The sequence below is a fragment of the Anolis sagrei genome, chromosome 13, assembly GCF_037176765.1.
Source record: "Anolis sagrei isolate rAnoSag1 chromosome 13, rAnoSag1.mat, whole genome shotgun sequence".
In the NCBI taxonomy this organism is placed as follows: domain Eukaryota; kingdom Metazoa; phylum Chordata; class Lepidosauria; order Squamata; family Dactyloidae; genus Anolis; species Anolis sagrei.
Genome location: NC_090033.1, coordinates 3,707,571 through 3,730,832, shown reverse-complemented (window position 1 = coordinate 3,730,832; position 23,262 = coordinate 3,707,571). Strand labels below are relative to the sequence as shown.

At 45.9% G+C, this 23,262-nt stretch overlaps 1 protein-coding gene across 1 annotated transcript in view; it reads right to left on the bottom strand.

Annotated features, from left to right (window-relative positions):
• Positions 1 to 23,262, bottom strand: part of KLHL17 (kelch like family member 17) — a 37,156-nt gene that overhangs the window by 9,382 nt on the left and 4,512 nt on the right. The window contains exons 2-6 of the mRNA XM_060758986.2: positions 9,746 to 10,005; positions 7,637 to 7,758; positions 4,917 to 5,138; positions 1,722 to 1,838; positions 340 to 553 (exon numbers count right to left, since the gene is read on the bottom strand). Of these exons, the coding sequence (XP_060614969.2) occupies positions 340 to 553; positions 1,722 to 1,838; positions 4,917 to 5,138; positions 7,637 to 7,758; positions 9,746 to 9,956 (886 nt within the window). The 5' untranslated portion in view covers positions 9,957 to 10,005. The remainder of the gene's footprint in view (positions 1 to 339; positions 554 to 1,721; positions 1,839 to 4,916; positions 5,139 to 7,636; positions 7,759 to 9,745; positions 10,006 to 23,262) is intronic.

The following is a 23,262-nucleotide window of genomic DNA, read 5'->3' as shown; positions in this document are numbered from 1 at the left end:
CCAGAAATATGTCCTTGGCAACTACATATGAAAATTCCTGTTAATGATTGTATTGTGTAAATGTCAGAGTTGTTCTACGCATGTCCAAAACTAGCAATTCCATGCTATAAAAACTGGACTAAATGTGACATCAAGTGTGCATCAGCCTTTGGTTATGCTGATCACTCTTACTCCGGAGTATGAATAAATGCCTGGAACCCTGCCAAGCTGTTTCTCAATCTTCTTCCTTCTCCAAAAGGTACTCAATGAAAACCTGGTAAATATTGATCTGCTGCTACATGATGAGCTGGAAAGCAAAACGATGCAAGTCTCCCAGAAATGCACGTTTTTGGGGCTTACCCACGGCAAAGAGAACGGTGCTGGCCCCCTCGCAGCGTCTGGGACGGGTCCGGCTGTTACTAAGGACCCCCCTCTGCTCAGGCATCAGGTGGTACTTGAGGGCCTCGATCAGGAGATCCTTGCACTCCGAGTGGTGCCGCACAAGCAGTTCCGTGTCCACGTTGCTCATCAGGAAGTCGCGGCTCAGGAGCGGGAGCCGGACGCACTTCATAAGCTGGGAAAAGGAAAGGAGAGAAAGCTAAATAAAAAGGCAAGTCTGGACGGTAGGAGACACAAGTGGGTGGGCCAAAGTAAACTCATTTACCCTAAATACTCAAGTATAAGGCGACTTCCTCGGGCCTTTTTTAAGACTGAAAAAGCCCCCCTCGGCTTATACTTGAGTCAAGGTTGATTATCATTTTACTCTATTTATTATTATTATTATTATTATTTTATTTTTATTTAATTTATTATTTTTTCTTTATTATTATTATTATTACATTTATTATTTTACTCCATTATTATTATTATATGTATTATTAACTCTATTTATTATTATTATGTTTATTATTTTACTCTATTATTATATTTATTTTTACTCTATTATTATTATTGTGTTTATTATTTTACTCTATTTATTATTAGTTATTACATTTATTATTTCACTCTATTTATTAGTAGTATTATACTTAGTATTGTACTCCATTTATTATTATTACATTTATTATTTTTCTCTATTTATTATTATTATATTTATATTTATTATTTACTCTATTTTTATTATTACATTTATTATTTCATTCTATTTATTATTAGTATTACATTTATTATTTTACTCTATTTATTATTATTATATTTATTATTTTACTCTATTTTTATTATTACATTATTACTTACTCTATTTTTATTATTATGTTTATTATTTCACTCTATTTATTATTATTATTATTATTATTTTACTCTATTATTATAATATTTATTATTTACTCTATTATTATTATTATAACATTTATTATTTCACTATTATTAATATTACATTTATTCTTTTTCTCTATCTGTTATTATTACATTTATTATTTAATTTATTATTTATACATTATTTTTTTACTCTATTATAATTATTACATTTATTATTACATTTATTATTATTACATTATTTTTTTACTCTTATTATTATTATTATTATTATTTGCAAAATTTGTGGGTTTTTTAATCTGTTTGTTTGTTTTGTTCTGTTAGAAATGTAATACAATGTTCTGGTTGCGGATGACACGATAAATAAATAAATAAATAAATAAATAATATTATTACATTATTTTTTTTACTCTATTATTATTGGAAGGATACGTAAGCACATTTACATTCCCCTGGCAAGCAGTATTGAAATCCTCATGGCCACCTACTCGTGGAATATGCTGCCTTCTGCTGTCGACGTCGTGCTTCACCCAGCTTAGGACGGCTCGGTAGACTTCCTCCTCCGAGGGCACGTTGAGACTATCACTGGAAATAAGGTCCAGAACCTGCAGAAGCAAAGAAGGTCCAGATGAATTGGGTTTTGAGAACCAAAGCCATCCAACAGCCAATCCCTCCACATCCATGAGTTATACTTTCATGGATTCACAATTATTTAACAACAACAACAACACTTTATTTATATTCCGCCCTTCTTCCCGAGTGGATTACAGCGTATAAACAGGCATAGACGAACATTCAATGCCTTGTTACAGTGAAATACAACGAAACACTAACAACACAGACAAAGGCAAAGGCTTCCCCTTTCATTTCCAACACAGACAAGGGCAAAGGCTTCTTCTTTCATTTCTGGCACAAAGGCAAAAGCTTCTCCTTTCATTTCCAGCACAGACAAAAGCAAAGGCTTCTCCTTTCATTTCCAGGACAGACAAGGGCAAAGGCTTCCCCTTTCATTTCCGGCACAAACAATGGAAAAGGCGTCTCCTTTCATTTCCAGCACAGACAAAGGCAAAGGCTTCCCCTTTCAATTCCGGCACAGACAATGGAAAAGGAGTCTCCTTTCTTTTCCGGCACAGACAAAGGCAAAGGCTTCCCCTTTCATTTCCAGCACAGAGACAAAGGCAAAGGCTTCCCCTTTCATTTCCGTCACAGACAAAGGCAAAGGCTTCCCCTTTCATTTCCAGCACAGACAATGGAAAAGGAGTCTCCTTTCTTTTCTGGCACAGACAAAGGCAAAGGCTTCCCCTTTCATTTCCGGCACAGACAATGGAAAAGGAGTCTCCTTTCTTTTCTGGCACAGACAAAGGCAAAGGCTTCCCCTTTCATTTCCGGCACAGACAAAGGCTTCCCCCTTAAATTCCGGCACAGACAATGGAAAAGGAGTCACCTTTCATTTCCGGCACACAAAAGGCAAAGGCTTCTCCTTTCATTTCCGGCAGAGACAAAGGCAAAGGCTTCCCCTTTCATTTCCGGCATAGACAAAAGCAAAGGCTTCCCCTTTCATTTCCGGCACAGACAAAGGCAAAGGCTTCTCCTTTCATTTCCGGCACAGACAAAGGCAAAGGCTTCTCCTTTCATTTCCAGCACAGACAAAAGCAAAGGCTTCCCCTTTCATTTCCGGCACAGACAAAGGCTTCCCCCTTAAATTCCGGCACAGACAATGGAAAAGGAGTCACCTTTCATTTCCGGCACACAAAAGGCAAAGGCTTCTCCTTTCATTTCCGGCAGAGACAAAGGCAAAGGCTTCTCCTTTCATTTCCGGCAGAGACAAAGGCAAAGGCTTCTCCTTTCATTTCCGGCACACACAAAGGCAAAGACTTCTCCTTTCATTTCCGGCAGAGACAAAGGCAAAGGCTTCCCCTTTCATTTCCGGCACAGGCAAAGGCAAAGGCTTCCCCTTTCATTTCCGGCACAGACAAAGGCAAAGGTTTCTCCTTTCATTTCCGGCACAGACAAAGGCAAAGGCTTCTCCTTTCATTTCCAGCACAGACAAAAGCAAAGGCTTCCCCTTTCATTTCCAGCACAGACAAAGACTTCCCCCTTAAATTCCGGCACAGACAATGGAAAAGGAGTCACCTTTCATTTCCGGCACACAAAAGGCAAAGGCTTCTCCTTTCATTTCCGGCAGAGACAAAGGCAAAGGCTTCTCCTTTCATTTCCGGCAGAGACAAAGGCAAAGGCTTCTCCTTTCATTTCCGGCAGAGACAAAGGCAAAGGCTTCTCCTTTCATTTCCGGCACACACAAAGGCAAAGGCTTCTCCTTTCATTTCCGGCAGAGACAAAGGCAAAGGCTTCCCCTTTCATTTCCGGCACAGGCAAAGGCAAAGGCTTCCCCTTTCATTTCCGGCACAGACAAAGGCAAAGGTTTCTCCTTTCATTTCCGGCACAGACAAAGGCAAAGGCTTCTCCTTTCATTTCCAGCACAGACAAAAGCAAAGGCTTCCCCTTTCATTTCCAGCACAGACAAAGACTTCCCCCTTAAATTCCGGCACAGACAATGGAAAAGGAGTCACCTTTCATTTCCGGCACACAAAAGGCAAAGGCTTCTCCTTTCATTTCCGGCAGAGACAAAGGCAAAGGCTTCTCCTTTCATTTCCGGCAGAGACAAAGGCAAAGGCTTCTCCTTTCATTTCCGGCACACACAAAGGCAAAGACTTCTCCTTTCATTTCCGGCACAGGCAAAGGCAAAGGCTTCCCCTTTCATTTCCGGCACAGACAAGGGCAAAGACTTCTCCTTTCATTTCCGGCATAGACAAAGGCAAAGGCATCCCCTTACATTTACAGCACAGACAAAGGCTTCCCCCTTAAATTCCGGCACAGACAATGGAAAAGGAGTCTCCTTTCATTTCCGGCACACAAAACGCAAAGGCATCTCCTTTCATTGCCTGCACAGACAAAGGCAAAGGCTTCCCTTTTCCTTTCCAGCACAGACAATGGAAAAGGAGTCTCCCTTCTTTTCCAGCACAGACAAAGGCAAAGGCTTCTCCTTTCCTTTCCGGCACAGACAAAGGCAAAGGCTTCTCCTTTCATTTCTGGCAGGGACAAAGGCAAAGGCTTCTCCTTTCCTTTCCGGCACAGACAAAGGCAAAGGCTTCTCCTTTCATTTCTGGCAGGGACAAAGGCAAAGGCTTCTCCTTTCCTTTCCGGCACAGACAAAGGCAAAGGCTTGTCCTTTCATTTCTGGCTCTGGAGGCAGTGCTCAACTCCAGCTCTGGGGAGGTGCTCATCTTCATTTTCAAGCCAATGACTCTACGTTGTCAGTAGGCATCTCCTAGTTGTGTGGCCGGCCTGACTGTTATGGTTGAGGGGTCGCCACAACATGGGGAACTGTATTAAGGAGTTGCGAGATTAGAAAGGTTGTGAAACACTGGTTTAACCCATTGCACCACAACAATGGATCCAACTTTGTTGGAACATGCTAGGAATCAGTTAATGCATGTGTGTCAACTGTAAAATAAGAGGCATGAAACTGATTGGTCGGGAAATGCCTGGGGAGATGGCTGAGCCTGGGACTTTTGATTACTGTTACATTTTTGTTCAGGCTTGAGCTGTGCAAATGCAGAGAGAGAAACAGAGAGCCACAGACAAGGTTTGGAGCGTTGCTCAAAATGGTGATGTTTTCTTACCTGCTTGAGAGGTAAAAGCATGAACTCTTCTGTCTTGGAGACATCCACAAAGTGCTGCAGGACATACTTGTGTGCCGACTTCAGGAGATCGCTGCAAGAGTGTGTATCTGCAAAGCCTCGAATGCCCAGGCAGTTGGAAGGGTCCAGTTGGCTCAAGAGGAACTTGCAGCAAGCGTCCCGCACACCGTTCAGCTGGAGGAGGCTGGCTGCAGGGAGCAACGTCTGCAACGAAACCAAGAGATCTCTTTCTGCCTGGTTCATGTGGAGAGGAGTTCCTCTGGCCCTCCCGACTCGGATGAAATAACCAATCTCCCTCCCATGGCTCTCCTGAGGCACAAGATACAATCCTCAAGGAAAAAAAAGTTTTATAATACAGGTTGAGGAATCTCAAATCACTATCTATATCTATATATATAATAAAAGAGAGTGGACCATGGATTATGGGATCTGTAGTACTTTACAGCAAAGCCTAGAGAAGACAATTATGCTGGGGAAAGTGGAAGGCAAAAGGAAGAGGGGCCGACCTAGGGCAAGATGGATGGATGGCATCCTTGAAGTGACTGGACTGACCTTGAAGGAGCTGGGGGTGGTGACGGCCGACAGGGAGCTCTGGCGTGGGCTGGTCCATGAGGTCACGAAGAGTCGGAGACGACTGAACGAATGAACAAAGTACTTTCAAATGGTGTGGTTCCCAGTGACCACTGTGGCCCCCAACAAAGACCAATAAAGACTAAACTTGGCATACTGAGCCCCCATGACCCACTCTACATCCTACTGCGGTTTGGAGGAGGGCAGACCATGGATGATGGGACTTGAAGTACCTCCACTCACTTTCTGAGACCGCCGCGACCCACATCCAATGACTGAACAAGACCAAACTTGGCACACATAACCCCCATGATCCCTTTTACATCCTGGTGAGGGTTGGGGGAGGGCGGACAAGGTATGATGGGATTTGTAGTACTTTCCAACACTTCGGTTCCCAGAGACCACTGAGGCTCCCAAAAATGACCAATAAACACCAAACTTGGCACACAGAGCACCCATGGCCCATTCTACAACCTACTGCAGTTTGGAGGAGGATGGACCATGAATGATGGGACTTGAAGTACCTCCACTCATTTCTCGAGACCGCTACGACTCTCATCCAATGACTGATGAAGACCAAACTTGGCACACATAGCCCCCATGACCCACTCTACATCCTGGTGCAGTTTGGAGGAGGGCAGAGCATGGATGATGGGACTTGAAGTATCTTCACTCACTTCCCAAGACCGCTGCAAACCTCATCCAATGACTGATGAAGACCAAACTTGGCATACAGAGCCCCCATGCCCCACTCTACATCCTGGTGCAGTTTGGAGGAGGGCAGAGCATGGATGATGGGACTTGAAGTATCTTCACTCACTTCCCAAGACCGCTGCAAACCTCATCCAATGACTGATCAAGACCAAACTTGACATACAGAGCCCCCATGCCCCACTCTACATCCTGGTGCAGTTTGGAGGAGGGCAGAGCATGGATGATGGGACTTGAAGTATCTTCACTCACTTCCCAAGACCGCTGCAAACCTCATCCAATGACTGATCAAGACCAAACTTGACATACAGAGCCCCCATGCCCCACTCTACATCCTGGTGCAGTTTGGAGGAGGGCAGAGCATGGATGATGGGACTTGAAGTATCTTCACTCACTTCCCAAGACCGCTGCAAACCTCATCCAATGACTGATGAAGACCAAACTTGGCATACAGAGCCCCCATGCCCCACTCTACATCCTGGTGCAGTTTGGAGGAGGGCAGAGCATGGATGATGGGACTTGAAGTATCTTCACTCACTTCCCAAGACTGCTGCAAACCTCATCCAATGACTGATGAAGACCAAACTTGGCATACAGAGCCCCCATGCCCCACTCTACATCCTGGTGCAGTTTGGAGGAGGGCAGAGCATGGATGATGGGACTTGAAGTATCTTCACTCACTTCCCAAGACCGCTGCAAACCTCATCCAATGACTGATCAAGACCAAACTTGACATACAGAGCCCCCATGCCCCACTCTACATCCTGGTGCAGTTTGGAGGAGGGCAGAGCATGGGTGATGGGACTTGAAGTATCTTCACTCACTTCCCAAGACCGCTGCAAACCTCATCCAATGACTGATCAAGACCAAACTTGGCATACAGAGTCCCCATGCCCCACTCTACATCCTGGTGCAGTTTGGAGGAGGGCAGAGCATGGATGATGGGACTTGAAGTATCTTCACTCACTTCCCAAGACCGCTGCAAACCTCATCCAATGACTGATCAAGACCAAACTTGGCATACAGAGCCCCCATGCCCCACTCTACATCCTGGTGCAGTTTGGAGGAGGGCAGAGCATGGATGATGGGACTCGCAGTACCTTCACTAACTCCCTGAGAGCACTGCGAGCCACATAAATAACTGATAAAGACCAACCTTGACACACAATAACCTGGGCAGCGCCGGGTCCCCAAGCTAGTCTATATAAATAAAAATGTAATGTTCGTTTGTGGGATTAACAAAACTCACACACACACACAAGCGAAAGTGGGCACCATGGGAGTGGAGGTGGACTGAACCCCACCATTGATGCATTTAGAGCAAACTTGCCCAACATAACAAACTTGAAGTACTGATGGAGTTTTTTGGGGCTAACCTGATGTGAGTTGTAGTTCACCCACAACCTTATAGGCATTCTTACCTGCACATTCCCTTCTCCCACCACAATCTCAGCAGTGTAGGCATACTGGACCAGCTGCTCCAATGCCTGTGGATCAATATCATGGAGCGTGACATGAGTCTGCCGGCTTTCGCTCATCTCATCTGACAAGGAGAGAAAGGGGAGAGCTTTATGAGGTTGCGTTGAGGCTCCACATAGACAGATATCGTGATGAGGGAGGGACATGTAGTGAAGCCTACAGTTCTTGTTTGTCATGTGCAGCACCATGTGTTGTAGTACACCCTGAGGGTGATGGGTTCACTGATGGTCTAGGGAGAATTGTGGGATTTCCTGTGAGATTTCCTGGGCACAAAGTACTGAAAATTCACGTCAAAAAATGATGGCTCTCTCTGGGGAAAACCTGATTCAGAAATGCAAGGGAGAGGAGCCAGAAACAACAACATTAGATAAGGAGTCGGGCAAAGAGCTAAATGATACAGAAGGATCCCAGAGAGAAAAATGATGGCTCTCTCTAGGGAAAACCTGATTCAAAAAGTGCAAGGGAGAGGAGCCAGAAACTACAACATTAGATAAGGAGTCGGGTGAAGAGCTAAATGATACAGAAGGATCCCAGAGAAAAAAATGATGGCTCTCTCTGGGGGGAGCCTGATACAGAAAGTGCAAGGGAGAGGAGCCAGAAACTACAACATTAGATAAGGAGTCGGGTGAAGAGTTAAAGGATACAGAAGAATCCCAGAGAGATAAATGATGGCTCTCTCTGGGGAAAACCTGATTCAGAAAGTGCAAGGGAGAGGAGCCAGAAACTACAACATTAGATAAGGAGTCGGGTGAAGAGCTAAAGGATACAGAAGAATCCCAGAGAGAAAAATGATGGCTCTCTCTGGGGAAAACCTGATTCAGAAAGTGCAAGGGAGAGGAGCCAGAAACTACAACAAGAACCAGAGAACACAGGCCTAGCTTCTTCACTTAAATGCTACGTTGCCTGAACTAACTCTTAAGTAAACAACTTGCTAATTTATAGACAGCCATGAAGTCGTTTCTTTTCCCATGAATTCTCTACTCAGATTTCCCACATAAGTGCTCTGACCTGCTCTAATCTGTAAACAAAGACTGCTGTTGATCTCCATAGCTCCAGGTGCTTTTCCTCTGGGATCCTTCTATTCAGTTAGCTCTTCGCCCGATTCCTTATCTAATATTGTCATTTCTGGCTCCTCTTCCTGTAAAAGCTTTGCAAGAATAAAAAACAAGAACATAGAAAACTTCCAGGATACTTAAATTCAATAACAAGGCTTGACTTGAAACAAGAACCAGAGAACACAGGCCTAGCTTCTTCACTTGAATGCTACGTTGCCTGAACTAACTCTTAAGTAAACAACTTGCTAATTAATAGACAGCCATGAAGTCGTTTCTTTTCCCATGAATTATCTACTCAGATTTCCCACGTAAGCGCTCTGGCGTGCTCTAATCTGTAAATGAAGACTTTTGTTGACTTCTATATCTCCAGTTGTGTTTCTCTGGGATCCTTCCGTATCATTTAGCTCTTCGCCCAACCCCTTATCTAATGTTGTAGTTTCTGGCTCCTCTCCCTTGCACTTTCTGAATCAGGTTTTCCCCAGAGCAAGCCATCATTTTTCTCTCTGGGATCCTTCTGTATCATTTAGCTCTTCACCCGACTTCTTATCTAATATTGTACTTTCTGGCTCCTCTTCCTGACTTTGGAGCCTTAGTAAAAACTTCGTAAGAATAAAAAACAAGAACATAGAAAACTTAGTAGATACTTAAATCCAATAACAAGGCTTAACTTGAACCAAGAACCAGAGAACACAGGCCTAGCTTCTTCACTTGAATGCCACGTTGCCTGAACTAACTCTTAAGTAAACAACTTGCTAATTAATAGACAGCCATGAAGTCGTTTCTTTTCCCATGAATTCTCTACTCAGCTTTCCCACATAAGCTGCCAACCTAGCAGTTCGAAAACATGCAAATGTGAGTAGATAAATAGGCACCACGTCGGCGGGATAAGACAGGGATGACCCAGGAACAGAATTTCCATCTGATTGAGGCAGGTATTTTGAACCGAGCAGCCCTGAGACAAGGGTTGATTGTGAGAATGGAAGGAGAGGTATTTACTTGTGAACATGGCGTGGAAGTAGGGGCTGCAAGAGGCCAGCACCACTTTGTGGGCCTTGATCTCCTTGGTCGCCACGTGCAGGACGATGTCGCAGAGCAGCCCCCGCTGCCGCATGCGGTTCATGCAGACGAAGGCATCGTGGTAGTGCCGCTTCGAGTTGTGGGAGATGCTGTGGCCGTCCCGGTTCAGGAGCTGCATCCCGCTCTCCATGGCTGCAGGCGGATCGTTCCTGGCTCGTGGCAGCGCCCTTTCGGCCTCTCTGGAGAGAAACATAATTCATTTTAACTTCGAAAAGAAAGGCAAAGAAAAGAAGCGTCTGCTCACACAAAGGCTTATCCTGAGGAGAGTGAGTAGGCCGAAGCCCGTTAGAGTCAGTGGGCCAAAGCTAGTGTAGTCCTAAGGAGTGTGAGGTAAACCTGTGTGAGAGAAGCTTCGTGTGAGAAAGCTTATCCTAAGGAGAGTGAGTAGGCTGAAGCCTGTTAGAGTTAGTGAGCCAAAGCTAGTGTAGTCCTGAGGAGTGTGAGGTAAACCCCTGTGTGAGAGAAGCCACGTGTGAGAAAGCTCATCCTGAGGAGAGTGAGTAGGCTGAAGCCTCTTAGAGTTAGTGGGCCAAAGCTAGTGTCATCCTAGTGAGTGTGAGGTAAACCTCTGTGTGGGAGAAGCTTCGTGTGAGAAAGCTTATCCTAAGGAGAGTAAGTAGGCCGAAGCCTGTTAGAGTTAGTAAACCAAAGCTAGTGTCGTCCTAAGGAGTGTGAGGTAAACCTCTGTGTGAGAGAAGCCACGTGTGAGAAAGCTCATCCTGAGGAGAGTGAGTAGGTCGAAGCCTGTTAGAGTTAGTAAACCAAAGCTAGTGTCGTCCTAAGGAGTGTGAGGTAAACCTCTGTGTGAGAGAAGCCACGTGTGAGAAAGCTCATCCTGAGGAGAGTGAGTAGGTCGAAGCCTGTTAGAGTTAGTGGGCCAAAGCTAGTGTAGTCCTGAGGAGTGTGAGGTAAACCTCTGTGTGAGAGAAGCTTCGTGTGAGAAAGCTTATCCTGAGGAGAGTGAGTAGGCCGAAGCCTGTTAGAGTTAGTGGGTCAAAGCTAGCGCCGTCCTAATGAGTGTGAGATAAACCTCTCTGTGAGAGAAGCCTCGTGTGAGAAAGTTCATCCTGAGAGTGAGTAGGGTGAGGTCTGTTAGAGTTAATGGGCCAAAGCTAGTGTAGTCCTGAGGAATGTGAGGTAAACCTTTGTGTGAGAGAAGCCTTGTGTGAGAAAGGCCCAGTATGAAGGCTGCTGCGAGTAAAGTTACCATGTATTTCTTTATTTGAGTTATGGAAACCTTGTTCTTGTAAATAGTGCAACCATATTATTTTACTGCAAAGAAAAGCCTCCAAAGGAAGAGATAACATTGGTGTTTTTGTTCTTTTTATAACTTTGGGCTACTGGTCCTGCTAATAAGTTACTCTGCTGTGCATTTATGAGGAGGGTCTTTTGTTAACAAGCCTACTCACCCAACATAGAAAAGCAAACTAAAGAAACAATGCAATTCGAAAACACAAGCAGATCGACAGTCCTAGATATCCAGGAAACAGGTTTTGAGGGGACTGACCTCAGAGGTGGAGCTGTCTCACACAAGGCTTCTCTCACACGGAGGTTTACCACTGCCAAAGGGTTCCTAAGGCCATCAGATATATTAGTCTTTTGATGGTCTTTGGTGATCCCTCTGAAACCTCCTCGCAACCCCCCCAGGGTTTGCGACCCCCAGGTTGAGAAACACTGGTTCAAACTAAAGAAACAATGCAATTCAAAAACACAAGCAGATCGACAGTCCTAGATATCCAGGAAACAGGTTTCGAGGGGACTGACCTCAGAGGTGGAGCTTTCTCACACAAGGCTTCTCTCACACAGAGGTTTACCACTGCCAAAGGGTTCCTAAGGCCATCAGATATATGAGTTTTTTTGATGGTCTTTGGCAACCCCTCTGAAACCCTTTCGCAACCCCTCCGGGGGTCGCGACCCCCAGGTAGAGAAACGCTGGTTCAGACTGTGGTCCGTTAAGGAAGGCTGGTTGCTGGATGTGATATTTCAGAAGTCCAAAGCAAACCACCTCTACGTGTTCCTTGCCTAGGGGAACCCTTTGAAACTCATGGTGTCACCATAAGTTGAAGGCACATGGTCTTTGGAGACCCCTCTGAAAACCCCTTGCAACCCCCCCCCCCCCGGGGGTTGCGACCCCCAGGTTGAGAATCATAGAATCATAGAATCAAAGAGTTGGAAGAGACCTCCTGGGCCATCATCCAGTCCAACCCCATTCTGCCAAGAAGCAGGAATATTGCATTCAAATCACCCCTGACAGATGGCCATCCAGCCTCTGCTTAAAAACCTCCAAAGAAGGAGCCTCCACCACACTCTGGGGCAGAGAGTTCCACTGCTGAACGGCTCTCACAGTCAGGAAGTTCTTCCTAACGTTCAGATGGAATCTCCTCTCTTGTAGTTTGAAGCCATTGTTCCATTGCGTCCTAGTCTCCAAGGAAGCAGAAAACAAGCTTGCTCCCTCCTCCTCCCTGTGGCTTCCTCTCACATATTTATACATGGCTATCATATCTCCTCTCAGCCTTCTCTTCTTCAGGCTAAACATGCCCAGTTCCCCAAGCCGCTCCTCATACGGCTTGTTCTCCAGACCCTTGATCATTTGAGTCACCCTCCTCTGGACACATTCCAGCTTGTCAATATCTCTCTTGAATTGTGGTGCCCAGAATTGGACACAATATTCCAGGTGTGGTCTAACCAAAGCAGAATAGAGCATGGGGAGCATGACTTCCTTAGATCTAGACACTATGCTCCTCTTGATGCAGGCCAAAATCCCATTGGCTTTTTTTGCCGCCACATCACATTCCTGGCTCATGTTTAACTTGTTGTCCACGAGGACTCCAAGATCTTTTTCACACGTACTGCTCTCAAGCCAGGCATTGTCCCCCATTCTGTATCTTTGCATTTCATTTTTCCTGCCTAAGTGGAGTATCTTGTGTTTGTCCCTGTTGAACTTCATTTTGTTAGTTTTGGCCCTTCATCTCTCTAATCTGTCAAGATCGTTTTGAATCCTGCTCCTGTCCTCTGGACTATTGGCTCTCCCTTCCTTGCCTAGGAGAACCCTTTGAAACTCATGGGGTCACCATAAGTTGAAGTCACATAGAGTCTTGGTTTGAAGCCACCCACGCTTGCATTCTGGCATTAACTCAGTCTCGCCCTCTGTCTCTCTCACATACACACATTCGCACACATTTCCGCAGCCTTAAACAGTGACACATTGCGGACTGCAAGAGAGAGGAGAATGGCATTCATGTGCAAACATGTCCAAAAATAACCGGGTCTCATTTAGGAATCCGTTGAATGTATTTCCTTTGGCTGCGAATTTGCCAAAGCGAGGGAGGTGGTGGCAGCAGCAATGACGGAGGCGGCTGCAAACGACGGGACTCAAGCCGAACGTGCTTCCTGCTACCCGGATTGACAGATGCACGCAGAGGCAGCGAAGATCACCAGCTTCCTGCCAGACTGTAAACAGAGAGCCGAAAAAAGGGTACAGCGCTCTTCCTGCGACGGAAGAGCGGGAACTCCCATCTTCGCCGGGAATAAGGGAAGACACTGCGGAGCGGCGACTGAACGGATATGACTCCCGAGAGCCACCCCCGTGTTAAGTGCTGCTCATGCGATAGAACGGGGAAAGAGCTTTATTGAACTTTAAGCACGATGCATAGGAGGATTGCTAATTAATGTCTGCAATGGCGGAAGCGTGAAGTATAATTATGAGCGTAGGCCGTGTTCCACTTGATTTTGGCAGGTGGGACTATGGGGATGGAAATGAGTTTGTCTCTTTTCCAGATCATATTCGTTTTAAGAGCAGGAGAATTAACAGCTTTGCCTTTCCGATAGCTCAGTGTTTCCCAACCTTCCTAATGCCATAACAGTAACCAAAAGTCCCAGTCTCAGCCATCTCCCCAGGCATTGCCCGACCAATCACTTTCATGCATCTTATTTTACAGTTGACACAGACATATTAACTGATTTCCAACAAAGTTGAATCCATTGCGATGGTGCATTGGGTTAAATCAGTGTTTTTCAACCTTCCTAATGCCGTAACAGTAACCAAAAGTCCCAGGCTCAGCCATCTCCCCAAGCATTGCCCGACCAATCACTTTCGTGCATCTTATTTTACAGTTGACACAGACACATTAACTGATTTCCAACAAAGTTGAATCCATTGCGATGGTGAATTTGGTTAAACCAGTGTTTCTCAACCCTCCTAATGCTGTAACAGTAAACAAAAGTCCCAGGCTCAGCCATCTCCCCAGGCATTGCCCGACCAATCACTTTCGTGCATCTTATTTTACAGTTGACACAGACACATTAACTGATTTCCAACAAAGTTGAATCCATTGCGATGGTGCATTGGGTTAAACCAGTGTTTTTCAACCTTCCTAATGTGGTAATAGTAACCAAAAGTCCCAGGCTCAGCCATCTCCCCAGGCATTGCCCGACCAATCACTTTCATGCATCTTATTTTACAGTTGATACATACACATTAACTGATTCCTTGCATGTTCCAACAAAGTTGAATCCATTGAGATGGTTCATTGGGTTAAACCAGTGTTTCTCAACCCTTCTAATGCTGTAACACAGTAACCAAAAGTCCCAGGCTCAGCCATCTCCCCGGGCATTGCCCGACCAATCACTTTCATGTGTCTTATTTTAGAGTTGACACAGACACACTAACTGATTTCCAACAAAGTTGAATCCATTGCGATGGTGCATTGGGTTAAATCAGTGTTTTTCAACCTTCCTAATGTGGTAACAGTAACCAAAAGTCCCAGGCTCAGCCATCTCCCCAAGCATTGCCCAACCAATCACTTTCATGCATCTTATTTTACAGTTGACACGTACACATTAACTGATTCCTTGCAAGTTCCAACAAAGTTGAATCCATTGCGATGGTGCATTGGGTTAAACCAGTGTTTTTCAACCTTCCTAATGTGGTAATAGTAATCAAAAGTCCCAGGCTCAGCCATCTCCCCAGGCATTGCCCGACCAATCACTTTCATGCGTCTTATTTTACAGTTGACACAGACATATTAACTGATTTCCAACAAGGTTGAATCCATTGCGATGGTGCATTGGGTTAAACCAGTGTTTTGCAACCTTCCTAATGTGGTAACAGTAACCAAAAGTCCCAGGCCCAGCCATCTCCCAACCAATCAGCTTCAACTCCCTTGCCTGCACATGCACACCGAGCTGCCACTTCCCAATCACGCTTGCTCCCCTCTTCTCTCTAGAGTCTCAGAAGCAGCCTGGTGTCTAGCACTGCATCAGATAGATATCAGTAGGAGATTCCGTATTATCCGACATTTTCGTTTATCCGACATTCTGCCGGCCTGTTTATGTCGGATAAGCCTTGAAGAGACTCGATGGTGGAAGCCTCCCTCCAGCCTCACACGCACACCCTTGCCTGCACATGCACACCACGCAGCCAAGTGCCAAGCATGCCTGCTCTCCCCTTCTCTCTAGAGTCTCAGAAGCAGCCTAGTATCTAGCACCGCGTCGGACGGGTATCGGTAGGAGACTCCGTATTATCCGACATTTTCGTTTATCCGACATTCTGCTGGCCTGTTTATGTCAGATGAGCCTTGAAAAGTCTCGCTGGTGAAAGCCTCCCTCCATCCTCGCACGCACTCCCTTGTCTGCACATGCACACCACGCTGCCACGTGCCGAGCACGCCTGCTCTCCCCTTCTCTCTAGAGTCTTATGTCTTATGTCAGATAAGCCTTGAAAGAACTCGCTGGTGTGAGCCTCCCTCCAGCTTTGCGCTCTATCTTTTGCCTGCACATGCACACCATGCTGCCACGTGCTGAGCACACCTGCTCTCCCCTTCTCTCGAGTCTCAGAAGCAGCCTGGTGTCTAGCGCCATGTGAGATGGGTGTCAGTAGGAGACTCCGTATTATCCGACACTTTCGTTTATCCAACATTCTGCCGGCCTGTTTATGTCGGATAAGCCTTGAAAAGACTCGATGGTGGAAGCCTCCCTCTAGCCTCGCACGCACTCCCTTGCCTGCACATGCACACCATGCTGCCACTTGCCAGGCACGCCTGCTCTCCCCTTCTCTCTAGAGTCTCAGAAGCAGCCTGTCGGATGGGAATCAGGAGACTCCGTATTATCTGACATTTTCATTTATCCGACATTCTGCCAGCCTGTTTATGTCGGATAAGCCTTGAAGGGACTCGGTGCGAGCCTCTCTCCAGCCTCATGCGCTCTCCCTTTCCTGCACATGTACACCACGCTGCCAAATGCCAAGTATGCCTAGTATCTAGCACCGCGTCAGATGGGTATCAGTAAGAGACTCCATATTATCCGACACTTTTGTTTATCTGACATTCTGCCGGCCTTTTTATGTCGGATAAGCCTTGAAGGGACTCAGTGCGAGCCTCCCTCCAGCCTCATGCGCTCTCCCTTTCCTGCACAGGTACACCACGCTGCCAAATGCCAAGTATGCCTAGTATCTAGCACCGCGTCAGATGGGTATCAGTAAGAGACTCCATATTATCCGACACTTTTGTTTATATGACATTCTGCCGGCCTTTTTATGTCGGATAAGCCTTGAAGGGACTCAGTGCGAGCCTCCCTCCAGCCTCATGTGCTCTCCCTTGCCTGCACATGCACACCACGCTGCCAAGTGCCAAGCATGACTAGTATCTAGCACCGCGTCAGATGGGTATGAGGAGACTCCATATTATCCGACACTTTTGTTTATCTGACATTCTGCCGACCTTTTTATGTTGGATAAGCCTTGAAGGGACTCGGTGCGAGCCTCCCTCCAGCCTCATGCGCTCTCCCTTTCCTGCACATGTACACCACGCTGCCAAGTGCCAAGCATGCCTAGTATCTAGCACCGCGTCAGATGGGTATGAGTAGGAGACTCCATATTATCCGACACTTTTGTTTATCTGACATTCTGCCGACCTTTTTATGTCAGATAAGCCTTGAAGGGACTCGGTGCGAGCCTCCCTCCAGCCTCATGCGCTCTCCCTTTCCTGCACATGCGTACCACGCTGCCATGTGCCAAGCACGCCTGCTCTCCCCGTCTCTCTTGAGTCTCTGCTGGCCCGTGGTGTGAATCTCCCTCCAGCCTCATGCGCTCTCCCTTGCCTGCACACGCACACCACGCTGCCAAGTGCCAAGCATGCCTAGTATCTAGGACCGGGTCAGATGGGTATCAGTAGGAGACTCCATATTATCCGACACTTTTGTTTATCTGACATTCTGCCGGCCTTTTAATGTCGGATAAACCTTGAAGGGACTCAGTGTGAATCTCCCTCCAGCCTCACGCGCTCTCCCTTGCCTGCACATGTACACCACGCTGCCAAATGCCAAGCATGCCTAGTATCTAGCACCGCGTCAGATGGGTATCAGTAGGAGACTCCATATTATCCGACACTTTTGTTTATCTGACATTCTGCCGACCTTTTTATGTTGGATACGCCTTGAAGGGACTCAGTGTGAATCTCCCTCCAGCCTCACGCGCTCTCCCTTGCCTGCACATGCACACCACGCTGCCAAGTGCCAAGCATGCCTAGTATCTAGCACCGCGTCAGATGGGTATGAGTAGGAGACTCCATATTATCCGACACTTTTGTTTATCTAACATTCTGCCGACCTTTTTTATGTCGGATAAACCTTGAAGGGACTCAGTGTGAATCTCCCTCCAGCCTCACGCACTCTCCCTTGCCTGCACATGCACACCACGCTGCCAAGTGCCAAGCATGCCTAGTATCTAGCATCGCGTCAGATGGGTATGAGTAGGAGACTCCATATTATCCGACACTTTTGTTTATCTGACATTCTGCCGACCTTTTTATGTCGGATAAACCTTGAAGGGACTCGGTGCGAGTCTCCCTCCAGCCTCATGCGCTCTCCCTTTCCTGCACATGCACACCACGCTGCCAAATGCCAAGCATGCCTAGTATCTAGCACCGCGTCAGATGGGTATCAGTAGGAGACTCCATATTATCCGACACTTTTGTTTATCTGACATTCTGCCGACCTTTTTATGTCGGATAAACCTTGAAGGGACTCGGTGTGAATCTCCCTCTAGCCTCACACGCTCTCCCTTGCCTGCACATGCGTACCACGCTGCCATGTACCAAGCACGCCTGCTCTCCCCTTCTCTCTTGAGTCTCTGCTGGCCCGTTTATGTCGGATACACGAGACTGTACTATGCCCAGCCACGCTCCATAGTTACCTCAATGTCTCAGGAGCTTGTCTAGAAGTTCCCACAACATCCAGATCTTGAAGACTTCCCAACGTGGTGACCATGTTTCACCCAAGCAGACCTTTCATGTTAGGGATCTGAAATGATTCCCTGCAGGATCACATCAGCATCGAAGGACTTGACTCGGTTTAGAATTGTCAGCTCACCCTCTTATCTCAGAACACTCTCACAATTCCTGAATTCTTAGAACAACGTCCTCCACAAGCACCACACTTCCCACCACCCAAGGGAAGGTTTTAATACAGGAACAATTCCATCCTAGAGTTTCTGTTTTTCCTCCACCACAGACATCCCAGTGTTTCTGACTCTCTCCATTGGTGGCACCATGAACATCTCCAAGAGCCCTGCCAACGTCCTCCACAAGGACCACACTAACCAAGTGAAGGCTTTCATACGGGGACAATTTCATCCTAGATTTTCTGTTTTTCCCCCACTACAGGCATCCCAGTGTTTCTGACTCTCTCCATTGGTGGCACCATGAACATGTTCAAGAGTCCTGCCAATTTTCTCCAACGGCGCCACACTGCCCACCACCCAAGTGAAGGTTTTCACATATGGACAATTCCATCCTAGATTTCTGTTTTTCCTCCACCACAGGCATCCCAGTGTTTCTGACTCTCTCCACTGGTGGCACCATGAACATGTCCAAGAGCCCTGCCTCCACAAGCAACTCCACAAGCAACTCACTGCCCACCACCCAAGTGAAGGTTTTCTATTTTTCCACAAGCACCACACTACCCAAGTGAAGGCTTCCCTACAGGGACAATTCCATCCTAGATTTCTATTTTTCCTCCACCACAGGCATCCCAGTGTTCCTGACTCTCCATTGGTGGCACCATGAACACGTCCAAGCGTCCTGCCAATGTCTTCCACAAGCACCACACTACCCAACTGAAGGCTTTCATACATGAACAATTTAACCCTAGATTTCCTGTTTTTCCTCCACCGCAGGCATCCCAGTGTTTCTGACTCTCTCCATTGGTGGCACCATGAACATGTCCAAGAGCCTTGCCAATGTCATCCACAAGCACCACACTACCCAAGTGAAGGCTTTTCTACAGGGACAATTCCATCCTAGATTTTCTGTTTTTCCTCCACCACAAACATCCCAGTGTTTCTGACTCTCTCCATTGGTGGCACCATGAACATGTCCAAGCGTCCTGCCAATGTCTTCCACAAGCACCACACTACCCAACTGAAGGCTTTCATACAGGGACAATTCCATCCTAGATTTTCTGTTTTTCCTCCACCACAGACATCCCAGTGTTGCTGACTCTCTCCATTGGTGGCACCATGAACATCTCCTAGAGCCCTGCCAATGTCCTCCACAAGCACCACACTACCCAAGTGAAGGTTTTACTACAGGGATAATTCCATCCTAGATTTTCTGTTTTTCCTCCACCACAGACATCCCAGTGTTTCTGACTCTCTCCATTGGTGGCACCATGAACATGTCCAAGAGCCTTGCCAATGTCATCCACAAGCACCACACTAACCAAGTGAAGGCTTTCCTACAGGGACAATTCCATCCTAGATTTTCTGTTTTTCCTCCACCACAGACATCCCAGTGTTTCTGACTCTCTCCATTGGTGGCACCATGAACATGTCCAAGAGCCCTTCTCCAAAAACACCACACTAACCAAGTGAAGGTTTTCATACAGGGACAATTCCATCCTAGATTTCTATTTTTCCTCCACCACAGGCATCCCAGTGTTCCTGACTCTCCATTGGTGGCACCATGAACATGTCCAAGCGTCCTGCCAATGTCTTCCACAAGCACCACACTACCCAACTGAAGGCTTTCATACATGGACAATTTGACCCTAGATTTTCTGTTTTTCCTCCACCACAGACATCCCAGTGTTTCTGACTCTCTCCATTGGTGGCACCATGAACATGTCCAAGAGCCCTGCCAATGTCCTCCACAAACACCACACTGCCCACCACCCAAGTGAATGCTTTCATACGGGGACCATTTCATCCTAGATTATATGTGTTTCCTCCACCACAGACATCCCAGTGTTTCTGACTCTCTCCATTGGTGGTACCATGAACATGTCCAAGAGCCCTGCCAATGTCCTCCACAAACACCACACTGCCCACCACCCAAGTGAAGGCTTTCATACATATTTTCCTCCTAGATTTTATGTCTTTCCTCCACCACAGACATCCCAGTGCTTATGGCGTTTGACACACCTTACGACCCCCCCAGGGGTCGAGACCTCCAAGTTGAGGGTCACTGTGCCTGACTATCTAAACCTCCGCATCTTCCCATATGAATCCGCCCCAGTCTCACAGTCTTTGTGAGAGGAGATCTACGTTTCCCTAGTGAGGACACAAGAGAGAACTATTCATCTCCCCTCCCAGGGAGTATCAGTTGGCCCCTCTCTGGTCTCAAACAAAGTAAATCCTCCATCGTGTCCTATAAATAGTCCCACTTGGGAAAAGAACATGACGCAAGCTGTGAAATTAATCACCCTCCGTTGCTAACACAGGTAGTTCCAAACTCCAGCCACAGGTTCGGCCCTTTGAAAACTAGAGAGCCGTTTGTCGGTGTTAGAAACATTCCTTGGAAGGCGATAAAGCATCCATAAATGCATCTACGCCACGCATGGGCAAACTTTGGCCCCCCAGATGTTTAGGACTGCAACTGAACCTGGTTAGAATTGATTTTGTCATTTGGGAGTTGTAGTTGCTGGGATTTATAGTTTACCTACAAGCAAAGAGCATTCTGAACTCCACCAACGATGGAATTGAACCAATCTTGGTACACAGTTTGGTGAGCCCTCCAGGTGTTTTGGACTGCAACTGAACATGGTTAGAATTGATTTTGTCATTTGGGAGTTGTAGTTGCTGGGATTTATAGTCCACCTACAATCAAAGAGCATTCTGAACCCCAACAATGATAGAATGGGGCCAAACTTGGCACATAGGACTCCCACAGCCAACGGAAAATTCTGGAAGGGTTTGGTGAGCATTGACCTTGAGTTTGGGAGTTGTAGTTCACCTTGAGTTTGGGAGTTGTAGTTCACCTACATCCAGAGGGCACTGTGGACCCAAACAATGATGGATCTGGACCAAACTTGGCACATAGGACTCCCACAGCCAACAGAAAATTCTGGAAGGGTTTGGTGAGCATTGACCTTGAGTTTGGGAGTTGTAGTTCACCTACATCCAGAGAGTACTGTGGACCCAAACAATGATGGATCTGGACCAAACTTAGCACATAGGACTCCCACAGCCAACAGGAAATTCTGGAAGGGTTTGGTGAGCATTGACCTTGAGTTTGGGAGTTGTAGTTCACCTTGAGTTTGGGAGTTGTAGTTCACCTACATCCAGAGAGTACTGTGGACCCAAACAATGATGGATCTGGACCAAACTTGGCACAACACTCATACCCAAATGTGAACACTGGTGGAGTTTGGGGAAAACAGACCTTGAAATTTGGAAGTTGTAGTTGTTGAGATTTATAGTTTGCCTACAGTCAAAGAGCATGGATCTGGACCAAACTTAGCACATAGGACTCCCACAGCCAACGGAAAATTCTGGAAGGGTTTGGTGAGCATTGACCTTGAATTTGGGAGTTGTAGTTCACCTACATCCAGAGAGTACTGTGGACCCAAACAATGATGGATCTGGACCAAACTTGGCACAAATCGTCAATATGCCCAAAGGTGAACACTGGTGGAGCTTGGGGAAAACAGACCTTGACATTTAGGAGCATTCTTAAATCTATAAATGCCAGCAACATTCTGTGAACTCCACTAATGATGGAATTGATATTGTGTTTGGGAGTTGTAGTTCACCTACATCCAGAGAGTACTGTGGACTCAAACAATGATAGATCTGGGCCAAACTTGGCACAAATACTCAATATGCACAAATGTGAACTCTGTTGGACTTTGAGGAAAACAGACCTTGAAATTTGGGAGTTGTAGTTGCTGGGATTTATAGTTCGCCTACAATCAAAGAGCATTCTGAACCCCACCAACGATGGAATTGAACCAATCTTGGCACACAGAACTACCCTAACCAACAGAAAATACTGGAAGAATTTGGTGGGCATTGATGTTGAGTTTGGGAGTTGTAGTTCAGCTTCATCCAAAGAGCACTGTGGACTCAAACAATGATGGATCTGGACCAAACTTAACACGGATACTCAATATGCCCAAATGTGAACACTGGTGGAGTTTGGGGAAAATAGACCTTGACACTTGGGAGCATTCTTAAATCTAAAAATCCCAGCAACATTCTGCACTCCACTAACGATGGAATTGACCTTGAGTTTGGGAGTTGTAGTTCACCTACATTGAGAGAGTACTGTGGACTCAAATAACGATGGATATGGACCAAACTTGGCATGAATATACAATATGCCCAAATGTGCACACTGGTGGAGTTTGGGGGAAAACAGACCTTGACATTTGGAAGTTGTAGTTGGGATTTATGGTACACCTGCAATCAAAGAGCATTCTGAACTCCAACGACAATGGAACTGAACCAGTCTTGGCACACAGAACTACCCTAACCAACAGAAAATACTGGAAGAGTTTGGTGGGCACTGATGTTGAGTTTGGGAGTTGTAGTTCAGCTTCATCCAAAGAGCACTGTGGACTCAAACAATGATGGATCTGGACCCAACTTGGCATGAATACTCAATATGCCCAAATGTAAACACTGGTGGAGTTTTCCATAGTCTTGGGCTTTGAGGAAGTCCTAATGTTTACTTTTCAAACACACACAAAGTGGATGGGTTATAAGTGTTTCTATGGGTGGAAGATAATATTGTTTTGGCATATATATATATATATGTCGAAAAGGAAAAATAAAAGACGGGGGCCCCATCCATTCTGCATGTGCATACTCACACACATACACACACAAATACATATACACATATGGGTATATTATAGATTATATGGACAATATAATTATCTATTTATATATCATGTGTGTGTATGTATGCGTGTGTATATATACTATATTATATTATATTATATTATATTATATTATAGATTGTATAGATTATATACACATTCAATTGTTTTGTAGGTACCAGACACATATGTGTGTGTACCAGACACACATACACACGTGTGTGTGTGTGTGTGTGTGTGTGTATATATATATATATATATATAATATTATAGATTGTATAGATTATATATACATTCAAATCTGTTGTCTTGTAGGTACCACACACATATGTGTATATGTA